This window comes from Suncus etruscus, chromosome 13 (genome assembly GCF_024139225.1).
Source record: "Suncus etruscus isolate mSunEtr1 chromosome 13, mSunEtr1.pri.cur, whole genome shotgun sequence".
Lineage (NCBI taxonomy): Eukaryota > Metazoa > Chordata > Mammalia > Eulipotyphla > Soricidae > Suncus > Suncus etruscus.
In genome coordinates, this window is record NC_064860.1 from 62,441,102 (window position 1) to 62,457,454 (window position 16,353).

Consider the following 16,353-nt stretch of genomic DNA (forward strand, 5'->3'; position numbering starts at 1 on the left):
CCACTAAATAACTTTATCTAGCTTATTTAGTAACTATGTACATTTCTTTTAAATGTCAACAAATACAATGTTTCAAAATACAATTTCAAAATACAATTTTACAATGTCAACAAAAAAAGAAAAAAAATCAGTCCAGTTGCCATGTTATTTTAAAACTTTCTTTTCCTGAGTGGAGAAAAGAGAACAAAATCCAGACATGATCTGTGGCTTGTTAATCTTCATAGACCCATGTTTCTCCTATGTAAAGGAAGAAATAAAATATAAATGTATTTTTTATTTCCATCTAGTGAAAAATATGATTTATTAATATATTTAAACATAAATATGCATACTTAAAACAAGTTATTATAAGTTTATATATAGATATAGAGGACAGATGGGGCCAGGGATATTTAGTAATGAAAGCGTTAGAGCAAAGACCTTCAACACCTGTCAACACATATAGGCTTCCAAACATATGCTAGAAATGACCCTAGACTAGAGCACCACCAGGGTGGCCCTATCATCTGTCCCCCATAAAAGAAGATAGACTAGTAATATATGTATCTACCTGATATTTATTGTCTATTCCAAAGAACTATATTTAATTTACAAGTCAAAATCCTGAATATGCTTTTAATTTGGCTGTCAAGTCTTGATAACTTATAATTATGCTTTTTTAAAAAAAAATCTTGTAGAAAGAAAATTAAACTAAAACTCAGAATACTTGGTTCTCTTGCTAGTTCTGATATTAATGAATTAATTTTCTTCCTTGGATAAGCCACTTAGCTTTTCAGGGATTATTCAATTTTTTAAATAGGCTGGAAGATTAGGTGTCAAATAAGTTTTATTCCAGTTTATAAACTATGATTGTAGGACTCCCATAGCTCAGCTTAGTAATTCATTGATGCTATTTTCTAAAAATTAATTTATTATATTAATAAGGAAATAAAGTGTTCTAATCTAAAATTGTTCTCTATAAAATGTGAACAAAATTATCTAATATATGCATATTATGGGGCTGGCGAGGTGGCGCTAGAGATAAGGTGCCTGCCTTGCAAGCGCTAGCCAAGGAAGGACCTCGGTTCGATCCCCCGGCATCCCATATGGTCCCCCCAAGCCAGGGGCAATTTCTGAGCGCTTAGCCAGAAGTAACCCCTGAGCATCAAACGGGTGTGGCCCGAAAAACCAAATAAAAATGCATATTATTATATGAAAGGCATGCATACATCTGAAATATATATAGTCACATATAGTTATCATTCTATGGAGATAATTAGGTAAATTTTCTTATTTCCTCTCAGTTTTCAATTTTAAATTCTATTTTCACATCTTTACATATCAAAGTAATGGAAGGTTTATTTGTTTCTTTTTGGTGTGTGATCTTCCTGTGGCAGTAATGAGGGTACTCCTAGCTTTTTGAACAGGAATCACTCCTGAAAGCCTCATAGAACCATATGAAGTGCCAAGGATGCAGCCTGAGTCTGCCATGTGGAAGGCAAGCACCCTGTCTGCTCTACTACCCCTCTGACCCCAGAAAACTTATATATCACCTGTATAGTCATATCATTATTCCAAATAATGCACATAGAATAATAATCATTAACAGTGATCTAGATACTAATGATTCCACCTAGTATATATAAAAGATTATATCTCGCTTTCTTTATTCTTCCTTACTGAGTAAAATTACTTAATTGATTATGACACAAAATATAAATCTGAAAGTGAAAGATGATAAAATCAAAGTAAAAGACATAGTTTGAACACAGGATTCAGGAAAGATATCTCTGAAAAATATAACATTTAGGCATAAGCTCTAGGGGTCAATAGAAATTAATTATTAGAATGATGAGATTAACAATTCCAGGCAGAAGCAGTAGCACACATATAAACTCTAAAAATGCAAATCTTGTGACCTTAAAAGAAAGACAAAAGATATTAGTAGTCCTTATAGCCCCTGTTAAGATTTTTAAATATGGGAACTGAAGCAATAGAAGGGGCAAGATGCTATGCATGTGACCAACACTGGTTCAATCATCATGCAACATATAGTCCCCCAAACATTTTCAAGAGTGGTTCCTGAGTGTAGAGCCTGGAATAAGGTGGAGCACAGCCAGGATTGGCCCATAAATACACCCCCAAAAATGTATTTAAAATTTTAAAAGCATTTGATTTATATCTTAAATTAAACTATTTTATTATGACTCAAGTAAGAATGACAAAACTGAAAAGGAAACTAATTGGCATTGACAATGGTTTCAGTGATCAAAAATTTAATGAGAGTGGTAGCAGTGGAAATAGAGAAAAGTAGTAGACTAAAAACATTTTAGAGAAAAGATTAAATTTAGACATAAAATAAATACAAGTACACAAAAAAGTACATTGCAAGGGAGGCATCTAATCTATATGATGTCAGAGCTTCGGTAAAAATTATATTTAGTGAATTTATAAACAGAAGATAAGAATTAAATTTAGAAAAGAAGTAATGGTTCATCTTAATTCTACTGTCATATTTTACATATGACCCTCAAGAAATAAATTAGAGGGCCGGAGCAAAGAGGTAGGGTGTTTGCCTTGCACGTGGCTGATCCAGGACAGACTTCCTTTAAATTCCCCAGCATCCCATATAGTTCCCCCAAGCCAGGAGCTATTTCTGAGTGTTTAGCCAGGAGAAACCCCTGAGCGTCACTGGGTGAGGCCCCAAAACAAAAACAAATAAAAAAGAAAGAAATTAGAAATCATCAGCATGTATGTAATCTAAAACTCTATGGTATGTGTGTTTACTATATCAAGGCGTGGATAATGGTATTAGATGAGGATCTAGGTCTAATACTATGGGAAATTAAGCATTTAATTTTGAGAGAAAAGAAGTCAACACAGGAATTAGAGAAATAACAGAAATATTAAAAGGAAACTGAGGGACATGTGGTACAGAAACCAAAAAATAATGAGCTTCTATATGTCATCACAGTCAATAGCACAAAAATCAAATACCAATGAATTTTGAGAATGGTTCTTTAAAAGATTATGACTGAAATTATAGAAAAAAGTTGACGGGTGAGTACAAGATGTAGATTGAAAGATGAATAATTTAAAAAGTTTAAGAAAGCAACACATGGTTTTATCTTTCTGAGTATGCATGAGAAAGAATGTAAATAAAAATAAATGTACTGATAAATGAAAGATGGAAGATTGAAAGAGATATTACAGAATGCTTGAATGCAATGAAAGAATTTCTTTAAAAAGGAAGATGGGGGCTAAGTGGTAGAGCAAGCGCTAATATTTTTGCCCTGCATGCGCTAACCTAGAAAGAGACCACAGTTTGATTCCCTGGTGTCCCATATGATCCCCCAAGCCAGGAGCGATTTCTGAGCACATAGCCAGGAGTAACCCATGAGCGTCATCAGGTGTGGCCCCAAACCGAAACAAAACAAAATAAAAAGCCAAAAAGGAAGATGATAAAAATTCACATCCAAACAATAATCAAACTTAAAAAGTTGTCTGTAAAAGAGGCTGACTGGAGGGAACTGGGGACTTTGGGTAGGAGCAAGTTGACACCAGTGGTAGGATTGGTAGAATTTATGATTCAATAATGAAAATATAAAAAATCAGAAATAGGAAATGTATAAAATATAAACCCAGTTCAAACACTCTCTGTTCAGAATAAAATATATATTGATAACATTACTCTACAAAACATCCTTAAAAAAACCTTATGTTAAGTCCCTGAGCTCATTTTTAAACATCTTCATTTTGTTCTCTTCCTTGAAAATATAATTATCTTTGCAGAATCTATACATTTAGAACTTGTGAATAAACTGTATTCTCTTCCCTTCCTGAGTAACCTTTTTTGTCACTGAAGTTTGAGATGTTTTTCTTGATTATCCATTAAATTCAAAATCATCTAAAAAATCTTCATGACTCTCATCTTATCACACAAAATTGAATTTGAGTATTTTCAGTAAAACTCATCCTGACTATCTAGTATTAAAAACACTTCACCCTGTTCAATACCACATTGTTATTAGCAAATAATATATTTCTATTTCTATCTTTATTTATTTACTTCTATTTATATTTGTATTTATTTATTTATTTATTTCTATTTCCATATTTACTATTTACTATGTTAGCATTTATATACTTTTTATGTTTAGGGTATGACACATTTTTCCAAGAGTTATTTTTCTTACATGCTAGATGTTATCTTCTTAATCCATAAGAAAGTCATTACGTCCATTGTTAATGCCACTTGCTTAATGTCATATCTACAGAATGTGGACTATAGTGTTTGGCATATAGTTAGTATATAAGTCAGGGTATTTCTTTGAATACAACTATTGTTTTGAAAGCATTCAAAGGACTCATTTTATAAAAACAATTTTACTTATTTTATTTATTTATTTATTTATTTATTTATTTATTTACTTATTTATTTTTTGGCCACATCCATTTGATGCTCAGGGGTTACTCCTGGCTAAGCACTCAGAAATTGCCGCTGGCATGGGGGGACCATATGGGACGCCGGGGGATTGAACCACAGTCCTTCCTTGGCTAGCGCTTGTAAGGCAGACACCTTACCTCTAGCGCCACCTCGCCGGCCCCAATTTTACTTATTTTATTTCTCATAATATAAAGACTAGATTTCACTTACCTAATAGGTAAAAGATACATTCTATCTAATAACTTGCTAAAATTTTCCAGAAATACTTTCTTGTTAGATAGCGGTCAATTTTATGGGAGAGTGTAAAAGATAGTCAATCACATGTCAAAACTATTGGATGATATATTTGTTAGCTAAACATATGTATAATTTTGAAGTGTACTTATATTCATCTAGTACTTATTATTGTTATTTATTATTATTATTATTATTATTATTTTGGTTTTTGAGTCACACCCGGCAGCGCTCAGGGGTTACTCCTGACTGTATGATCAGAAATCGCTTCGGGCAGTTCGGGGAACCATATGGGATGCCGGGATACAAACCACCGACCTTCTGCAATGCTGCCTTATCTTCATGCTAGCTCTGCAGCCCCTCGCACTTATTATTATTAAAGGACGATTTTGGGTATATGTGATTCCAAAATAAGCAATTAAGACTTGTCTTTTAACTAAAAGATGAATAAGTGAATATTGATGCGAAGCAAACAATACTGTGTTTTTAAAAAGTTGTAACCATTGAACAAAATGAGGAGTCAGCTTTGTTTAACATCTCTGGGTCATAAGATCTGGCAGGAACAATTTCTGAGCATAAAGCCAGGAGTAGCCCCTGAGCACTGCCAGGTGTAACCCAAAAACAAAAAACAAACAAACAAACAAACAAAAAATCCTAAAAGTTCTACAAAAAAGAATCTAGAAGCAGGGGCTGGAGAGACAGTACTGCAGTAAGGTGTTTGCCTTAGACGCAGGAGGACGGTGGTTCGAATCCCGGCATCCCATATAGTTGAGCCTTCCAGGAGCGATTTCTGAGCATAGAGCCAGGAGTAGCCCCTGAGCGCTGCCGGGTGTGACCCAAAAACCATATATATAAAAAAAAAAGAATCTAGAAGCAGAAGCAGAATTGTATAGTAATTAATACATAAAAGTTCATGATTTTTTCCTATATGTAAATAATGAAAAGATACATTAAAAACAATTCCATTCACAATTTGTGCCTCAAAAAATCAAATACCTCAGACTTAACCTAAAGAAGTGAAATACCTATATAAAGAGAACAAAAAATGTACTAATTCAAGAAATAAAAGAGGATATGAGGAAATAGAAATACATTACCAAATCATGAATTAAAAGCAACTCGAATAGAAGCAGATGGTGAGTGGGATGCAAATAGGGATGGAGGGACATTGGTAGAGGGAAGTAGGCACTGGAGAAGGGGTTAGTACTGAAATAGTGTATGCCTGAAACCCAATATTGAGTAATTTTGTAATTTCATAATGACTAAATTAAAAAAGAAAAGAGGAAAAAGCACTGCAAAAATATATACTGTACCTAATGGTTAAGCAATGTCAATTTATTTCTGGAAGTGACTAAGGATTAGAAGGTAAACTCTTCCTGACCTGCAAGGGGTGTGTAATGCCTAGTATTGCAGAACTCATTGAAAGGGAAAGCTGGAAAGAGAAAAATAATGTGAAGTAAATAATAGTAGAAATTGTGTTGAGCAGAGCATGACCTTTAGAATATTTGGAGAATATTTTGCATATTTAACAATATCATAATAGTTCTCTCTGAAAGAGTTAGATTATTTAAGTATTTTCCCTTTCATTTAATGTAGAAATGTATGCTTACTCTGACAAACATACTCATTTTTTGTGTTATTATATAGGCAATAAAGCTTATTATATTGGTTGATCAAAGTCATTCTTAAAAAACAAGAGTAAGCTGAATCTAAAGACTGGAAATATTTCATACCATAGCTCCTTCCTTTATGAACATTTTTCTGCATTTATAGTTACTCTCAAAGATTTGGAAAGTACTATTATGAATACATCTTATTAAGACACTAATGAGGAAGCAAATTATTCACCCTTTGAAAATTACAAAATCTAGATGTCATTTATCAGCTATTCAAAGAAAAGAATAAAGCAGAACAAGATGAGAGAAACATTTTTGAGTCTAGAATTTTCAAGGTTAAAAGTCTTACTCTATATATTACTTAACATATAACAAGGTATATAATTATTCTTCCAATTAATATTAAATTTAGAACATAAAATATTAGCTTCAAAAATTACAAAATTGCAGAGTAGAATATATTTTAATATGAGTAAATGCACTGTATAAAGAAGTTTGCTAACATTAAGATAATGGGAAATATTTTTTACCTTTTGAAAAACTCTAAGGGGAATTAAACAATGTTCATTCTTTTAACTGTATACCTTAACCATAGTAAATTGATAAAATGGTAAATGCAAAAACATAATATACTTTACCACAGCTATGTTTAATTGAGTATACCCATTAAACATCAGAAGTATATTTACATGCTTTTTTAAAAGAATTATGCATGCATGCAAAGAAATGCTTGATAAATTCTAAAAAATGAAAATACAATTTGAAATTTCTTTTTTTCTCTTTTCTTTTAGCAGGGAGATTGTCCTTTGAATACCACTCATCTATTCTAACAGTTAAATCTCTTGTTTTATCTATATTATGATACAGAGACCTTGTTCCTTTCCACAATTTAGTACTAAGCAGGAACAAGTCATTTATAATGACTGGATTTGATACATCTTATTGCATTTTGAAATTAAAAAAAATGGCAAAAACTATCCCCACATGAGTATGACTGATCAGTTGTAATATATTTTATCAGTTGAACCCACAAATGTGTTATATCTTGAAGCTATTCCTTAAATGGTCCCAGTCTATAGATTTTAAGGTCACAGTATTAATTTTCTCACATTTATGATCCTGACACATTTTATATTTAATCTTTTGTGAAGAATAACTTGTCTTTAACTTGAGCTGTGTTTTTGTTAGGCCATAAAATCAGATGGTGACCTATTGGAATCAATAAGAATATTAAAGCAAAACTAGAAAGTGATCCAAATTCAAAAGGCCCAAGTGCAGAATCTGATTGAGATGAAACCCATGTTCATAAATCTCTGTAAGTATGAACTAAATGAGCTACTACATTTTTTTTCTAGGGAGAAGTAGGTTGCTTATGTTAATGAAGACCATTTTATTGGGCCATAAAATAATTGTCAAACATTTAATTTCTTATTGCCAGTTATATGTGAAACAAATACCCTCATTCTATTCTGAATTTACCTTTTGCATATACCTCCACTCCATTTCTCCTCCCTTTACTGGCTTAGGAATAGTCAGAAATTCACAAGCATCTTCCCCCAGAGAATAAGGGTTAGCAGTTTTCACTTACGTTTTCTTTGGCCAAGGAAAGCACTATTTTTTATTTTTATCTGAGTGTAGCATCATTTTGATAGGTAAATTATTTTGAATTTGATTATTATATAACTTTAATTATATATAAATTACTTATTAATAATATTCCATTTAAACCAGTGAAATATTTTAACTTAAAGATATTAGATGATATAGATAATTTACAATGTGAAATGATTTCAATTTTCTGTGTTTTTTTTTTAAATTAGAAAGTTTTCAGATCTCTCATCACATTTTGTGAATTATAAGCATCACTGATCAACTTTATGTTATGAAAGATATGCCCTTAAGTTTTTTTAGTATGATTTTTACCTTTTAAAAGATTTCACTATAAGAAATATTACATGCATAAATATCTTTGCAGATTTATATCAATGTGAAAAATTTGATACCAACAGAATTTTTGCCCATGTCTAGTTTTAACTCTTAATGAAAAATATTAGTTGCTTCTTTATGATATGTTATTGTATATGTGAATTTAAAAGTTAAAAGCATTTAGTAAAGAAGTACATAATGGGAAAGAGAGATATCACAGTGGGCAGAAAGCCTGTCTTGAAAATAATCAATCTGGTTCAATCTCTGGCATTCTGTATGGTATCTGATCACCAGCAGGAGTGATCACTGTGTACAGTTGGGAAGAAGTTCTGAATATTGAATGGTGTACTCCAAAAAACAAACAGGTACAAACAAACAAAAAGGGCACGTTATATGTCTGCAAGATTCAAAGTAAAAATTCAAAATAAATTTTTTTTTGTAATTTTTCTCAAGTAAACTTCAGTATGATATTTGTGTGCTGTTTGTTTTGGCTTAGAACTAATATTTACCATTCACTATAATTTCACGAAGTTACAAGTAAATTTAACTTTTACAAAACAATTCAAGGTTTAAAAGAATTTACCCTTTATTAAAATACTTTTATGTTTGTGAAGCTGACTTCTGTGTTTATCCTGTTGTTCATTTATTCTTATTATAAGAATGAAAGTAAAATAAAAATATATGTGCAAACAAATCATTAGATAGACTTAGCTGATTTTTCTATATTATTCAGGAAATAAAGAAACAATTATTTCTTGCATGAAATTAGGCAACTTGGAAGACAACAAAGTTGGTAATACTAGCACAAGAATGAAGAAAAAAATGCCAATTCAATTGGATTCTGTTTCTGTACCACTGCTTGACTCCCATACTTCAACTCAATGCAGCAGGGCAGGAATATTACCCCACAGAGTTGAAGTTCAGATTTGGAACAGCTGGAAGCCTTTCACAGAATATCGGCCTTGTAGATGTGTTGATTTCCTAACTGTTTAGGTAGGCCCCTGGTGTAACTGTCTCCATTGCAGTCAGCACCCACAACTCAAGAATTCTTGTACAGATATGGATCTCCAACACTCATGGGTAAGTTTATAAACTACGGAAGTATATCTTCTTCTTATCTGGATGTTCATATTTCCAGGAAAGAAACAGATAACAAAAGTGCTTTCAGTCAAATTTATTAGTGTTCAGAAAGTTAGCAGAAATTGAAGTATGTTCTCAAAAAACAATGTAACTCTTCTAATTTTTGTCATATTAATATTGTATACTGTCCTTTACATTCAAAACATGGATATTTTTCCAGAGGTTATTTTTTAATTGAAAGGATATTTGGCATCTAGTTCTTACCCAAAATCATTTCTTGGATTACTAAATTATTGTATTAAGTTTCATTGGCAAAAATAGTTTATTAAAGTGAGTGATTTCTAACACTGACAGATTCATTTTATTTTAATCTTACAACCACCCTATACTAGAGACAATATTGTTCAAGGGAAATTATAGCCTGTTTTAAAATTGTGAATGAGACAATATTATTAGAAACCAATATTTTTTTAAATTTTACCAATTGGTAAAATGTGGAGTCAAGAAAGAGACCCTAGGCAATCGTGTGTGTGTGTGTGTGTGTGTGTGTGTGTGTGTATGTTTGTATGTTTGTGTGTATGTAGGGATGAGCAATATTTTATATCAGGCAGTACTCAAAGTCTACTTCTGGCTCTGTTGACTATTTTTTTACCATATATTCATTAAATAACTTTCTGTATCTACATGTGACAGTCACAAAACCAGACACTAAGGTTGTATAGAATTTAACAAAACATATGCAATACCTGTATTCATAGTACAAGTAATACAGTATCCTATGGTATTTTTGCACATTTCTTGATTTGCTACAAGAAATTTACCTTTGTTATGGCTGGAGCAGTGGTGCAAGCTGTAAGGCATCTGCCTTGCAAGCACTAGCCTAGGATGGACTGTGGTTCAATTTCCCTGCGTCCCATATGGTCCTCCAAGCCAGGAGCCATTTCTGAGCTCATACCCACGAGTAACTCCTGAGCATAAACCGGTGTGGACTCCACCCCAAAAAAGAAACTTGCCTTTGTATAATCTGTAGTGCAGGAATGTTATAGTCAATAATATTTGAGTAATGTATTCTGACTAAATGAACAGAGCTGTAGAAATCAATAAATTGTGTTTTCATGACTCAGATGATATAATTTCCTCATTATTCTACTTGTTCGAACATTAGTCAGTTATTTAAACTCAGCTATTGTGTATATATGTTCATGGAAGAAAACTGTGTAGAGTTATGTACGTAGAAGACTACTATTTTTTCTTTTTATTGGGGTAGTTCTGTCTATTTTAGTACATAACTAAATGATTAAGTGTGTACTATCTGCAGAAGGTCACATATTATCTGCAGAATGCTCAGAATTTCAGATAATTATGTTTAACATTTGTGACAGGAAAACCTCAGTGGATTTGGAGAGAGGTCTCAAGAATATCTTCCAGTTAAATTGCTTTGGTAAACTTAATGAGACCACTTCAATCAGGGATCTGCGACACTAGAGTAAAAGAAGTTAGAGGAGTGAAATTATTAGTTTTATATTCCATACATATATTCTATAATAATAACTTGTAGAAATACCCAGTTTCATTTTTAGCAGAGGTGTTATTTCTTCCTGTAGTAATTGCAGGGTTATTATTTAGATTATATTTCAATTTTCATTTTGTGGAGGGTATAGAAGGCTGATATTATGAGGAGAAGATATTCTTTTGAAATGAGTGTTACTTATTATCAATGGTAGGTAATCAGAAGTGACATTTTTGCAATTTCAAAGTTTAAAATGTGAACATATTTTTATTTAAACATACCAGTAAATGCAAATATGTTAGAACTGGGCCTAAACCAGGCACTTCAAGGAAAGTAAAATCAATCCACAAATACATATTTTTTCTTCACTTTAGAAATTTCATCATATTTAAATCCTGCATCTTTGATTCCACTATCAAATTAGAGTTATGAGTTATCTAAAACTAACTTTATTCCAGCAATTCCTTAGTTACCCAAATGGATATTTCTGTTAAACCTATTTTAGGATTACACTCCAAGGCTTGTTTTAATAAAACTGAGTTTAATGCCACCTCTGGCATCATTAACAGAACAATCTTAAACAAATACCTTATCTTCTTGACCCCTAAAATTCCACTTCTTTTTTTGTTTTGTGTTTTTTTTGGGGGGGCCACACCCAGTGATGCTCATGGATTACTCCTGACTAAGAGCTCAGAAATCAGCTCTGGTTTGGGGGACCATATGGAATGTCCAGGAATCGAATCGCAGTTCATCCTGGGTCAGCTGCGTGCAAGGCAAATGCCCTTTTGCTGCACATCACTCTGGCCCTGAAAAATTCCACTTTTGTACACTCATTTCAACCCCTACTCACTGTCCTTTTTCTGAGTGATATTTTTGCATATTAAAATGTCTATTAGCAATTGAAGGCTATGCATATCTAGTATTGTTGGAAAGATTAAATGAAACCTTAGGTCTTAGGACATCATAATATTTCTATCAAAAAAAAACAAACAAAAATATCATTCACAGTTGTGCTAAACTCAGAAATATTTTTTCACTTATTTGAGATATCATAAAGAAACTAACCAGATAGAAAAAGTGTTGTTTGTGAAGGGCTCTCTACAGAACCCAACAAAGGATTGTGATATATTTACTATGTTTAATAAGCTATTTCATGGGATATGGAGAGGGGGAAAGAGGTGTGATTATGAAATTGACAAAGTTGAGAAAGGTAAAAAATCAGATTTATGATAGTTTATTCTTTGCTAAGAAATGTGAAAGAAAAATCTACTTATGTCTATGGGTCTTTTCTAATAGTCAAGATGAGTATTTGAGAAACTTCAGATGTATCTTAATAAAGGTAGTAGTATAGATAACAAAAAGATTGAAGTCAAATATTTGAAATCTGTTTATAGGAAATGTGATTGAAGAGTACTCATGAAGCTCTGCATTTTAAAAGCTTGAAGCATCTAACGAAAAGAGGAAAATGAGCCATAACCTCAATAGCGAATAAGAACAATAAAGAATAAAAATTTTTGTAATGAATATAAGTGTACGGAATGGATTTTTGTATTGTATTTTTGTGTTCCTAGGGTATTCTCCTAGGAGTGGTATAGCTGGATCGTATGGGAGCTCGATTTCCAGTTTTTGGAGGAATCTCCATATAGCTTTCCATAAAGGTTGAATTAAACGGCATTCCCACCTTTCTCTCCACATCCCCGCCAACACTGCTTGTTCTCCTTTTTTTTTTGGTTTTTGGGCCACACCCGGCGGTGCTCAGGGGTTACTCTTGGCTGCCTGCTCAGAAATAGCTCCTGGCAGGCACGGGGGACCATATGGGACACCGGGATTCGAACCAACCACCTTTGGTCCTGGATCGGCTGCTTGCAAGGCAAACATCGCTGTGCTATCTCTCTGGGCCCTGCTTGTTCTCATTCTTTGTGAAGTGTGCCAATCTCTGTGGTGTGAGGTGGTACCTCATAGTTGTTTTGATTTGCATCTCCCTGATGATTAGTGATGTGGAGCATTTTTACATGTGTCTTTTGGCCATTGCAGCACTATTTACCATAGCAAGACTCTGGAAACAACCAAGATGCCTTTCAACAGACGAATGGCTAAAGGAACTGTGCTACATATACACAATGGAATATTGTGCTGCTGTCAGGAAAAATGAAGTCATGAAATTTTCCTATACATAGATGTATATGGAATCTATTATGCTGAGTGAAATAAGTCAGAGAGAGAAAGACGCAGAATGGTCTCACTCATCTATGGGTTTTAAGAAAAATGAAAGACATTCTTGCAATAATAATTTTTAGACACAAAAGAGAAAAGAGCTGGAAGTTACAGCTCACCTCAGGAAGCTCACCACAAAGAGTGATGAGTTTAGTTAGAGAAATAAATACATTTTGAACTATCCTAATAATGAGAACGTATGAGTGTTATAGAGAGCTTGTCTAGAGTACAGGCGGGGATTGGGTGGGGAGGAGGGAGATTTGAGACATTGGTGATGGGAATGTTGCACTGGTGATGGGTGGTGTTATTTACATGACTGAAACCCAAACACAATCATGTATGTAATCAAGGTGTTTAAATAAAATATATAAAAAATTTTTTTGTTACTAAGGAGGGGAAACTTCCCTTGTATAATGCTGTAAAGAAAACAAGCATATTTTTAAACATTTCTTTTAGAATAATAGTTTAGTGATAGCAAATATATACTTCAAAACTTTGGATAATAAAACAAATTGATAAGAAAGACAAATAACTCATTTTTATAATCTTGAGTAACAAACTATACACAAAAGAGGGAAGCAGATATTAATTTAATTTTCAAATGTTTAACACACTTTGAATCTATTCATAAAAATTTTTGAATTCTTTAAATAATAACAAAAGTTCTTTCAGGAATAAAAATGAAAAGAAAGAAAGAAAAGACCCAAGTATAAAGAATTCAAATACTTTTCAATTCAAATGTGTAGAAAATAATATAATGATAAACATAATTATTTAAAATTTTCAGAATATTAATGACTTTTACATTCAAAATTTCAAGGTGAGAAAGTAAACAAAACTTTACTAAAAGAATCTTAGAGTATGTATAACAAGAATGAGAAGAATGGAGACTGAAGGTCATTCTGGAATCTTAATAAACCCCTCAAAGTTCAACCAAAGAGTAATTGTGGATAATGAAGTTTCTTTAAGGAAAATTGTGTCAATATAGAGGAAGAAGATGTATACTAATGCTGATGCCAACCAACCAATATAGAAACAAGAAATTTTAAAATGAATCTTTGGTTTGAATGAGGAGCAACAGATGCCCTAATTATTATCATGAGCTTTATTGAAAAAAATGGCACAAGTTTTAATATTGCCCCCTGATTGTGAGAAATAAGTCAACAAGAAATAAGTAAACATGCTGTTTGTACCTATCTTATGCTTTGTCTTGCTAGCTCATCTTTCACAATTTGTTTATCTGATACTAGTCTATCTTCAATTAACACGGCACATCTATTAATAATAAATTGTTATTAGTAGTAAATTGTTATCAATCTTCCTAATTAATAATCTGAAACAAACCTAATATTATTACTTACTTCAAAACTTTCAATTGTCTATCCAAATTAATCAAATGTGAACTCACTCACTTAATTTGCATTCTATGTGATCCCTACATACATTCTCTACTTACTATATGTAAAGTGGTACCATCTATTTACTAAAGATGTAAGTGGATCCTTTTTGTTTGGATCACACCTGGCAATGCTCAGGGTTTACATCTGACTGCATTCAGGAATTACTCTTGGCCTTACTCAGGATCCATATGGGATGTCAGTGAATGAACGAATTTGCAAAGGCAAACACCCTACCAACTATACTATAGCTTCTGCCCAACAATGTTTATTTTTTTAATATCTTGGTCACTTTCCTGATACTGCTCCTTCTCTTGTCCTTCTTTTCTTCTCTACTATATTGATGCATAGTATAAAGGTTAAAAAAATATATTGGGCTGAAACAATGAGGAATGCTTGCCTTGCATTCCAATGACTTTGGTTTGATACCTGGAATCACCTGCTTTTTCAAGACTGGATAATTCCTCTTTAAATTCTAAGAATAATAAATAATCAAAAAAATAAACAAAAACAGAAAAGCATGTATTAGAATAACTCAAAACTAAGATCTAAGATAAGGCAGTCAGTTTCTAAGTTGATTATTTTTTCTTCTAGTCTGTGGGGTGTCTTTTTATTATGTTTATAGTTTTGTTTGCAGTGCAAAAACCCTTAATTTGAACACATATATTTTTTTTTTAACTTTTCCTTCTTTTTGTTGACTGTTGGCATTGAATCAATGAAGATGCGTCTATATTCAATGTCATGGAGAGTTCTGCTTATGCTTTTCTCTGTTTAACTTATGAATAATTTTCATTAACATTCCTGTAAATCATTGTGACTAAAATAAGATTTATTTTTTAAAAATGTAGGAAAATACGATTTTAAAAATACAAAAATAATACTTCATGTACTTTGCACTGAAATTAGTAAACTTGAAAATCAAGATGCTAAAAATAATTTGACCTAAATAATCAGCACAAATGATTATTAATATTTCACAGGACAGATCTTTAAATTATAGTCACTTCAGTATTTTCTGGAAATAATCAACATTTCCCTAAGAGAGCTAGAAAAATACAAGATAACATGACAGATTATTTATTCACTCATTCACTTATTAATTCATTTACTTGTTAGCTAGATTAATTCATTTACTTGTTAGCAAGAATGTCAGGAATGTAATGAACCATTTTGTCTTTGTATGTGTATGAGTGTGTGCTTTGGAGGGTGATAGTGGTAGACGATCAAATACTTTCATTTGTAATAAAATGTTATGGCATATTATTAAAAGGTTAAAATGAGTAACAAATAAATTGCTATAATGATTCACTAGGATGGCAAATACTTTGCCATATCTGCATATATGTACATATAAAGCAATCTGAGATTCATATATATATATATATATATAAAAACACATTTTACATTTTTTAAAGAAGTGTTTAATGGAGATAGAAAAATAGCACCAATAGGTTAAGCATGTGTTTTGATTTTCATCACTATATAGTTCCTGAGTCAGAGCTAGGAATTGTTACTGAAACCCAGGTAATGTGGCCCAAGTAAATAAATTGAGAAAAAGTTCACAGAAAAGAAACCAAAATTATAAGGTTGTATACTGGATATTGCATCATATTTAGGCAACTTATTTAGAGTGAGTTTATGGAAAGTAAGTTATAGGTGTATACATAACAGTTTTAAATGTCTTTTCTAATAAAATATTTTAGATTAAAATTCAGTGGCTTTCTAACTAGGTGAAGTATTATTCTAAAAACTGGGATAACTAGAGATTTATTCTTATAACTTCTGATGCACATCATGGTAGAATGTAAACCCAGGCTAATTATCTGAGCTGATATTTGACATTTTATGCAGGTACATAAATATTGTGTATATCAGTAAAAATAGTTGGTTTGTCACCTCGTTGTTTATGAAAAATAAGAATATTGCATAAAACAAGACTCCTTTGTCTTT

The 16,353-nt window shown here is 32.1% G+C and overlaps 1 protein-coding gene across 1 annotated transcript in view; it reads left to right on the forward strand.

Moving 5' to 3' along the window:
* SAMSN1 (SAM domain, SH3 domain and nuclear localization signals 1) overlaps nt 1-16,353 on the forward strand; it is a 200,970-nt gene that overhangs the window by 82,025 nt on the left and 102,592 nt on the right. Inside the window, 2 exon segments of the mRNA XM_049785584.1 lie at nt 7,465-7,591; nt 8,936-9,282. Coding sequence (XP_049641541.1) covers nt 7,465-7,591; nt 8,936-9,282 — 474 coding nt within the window.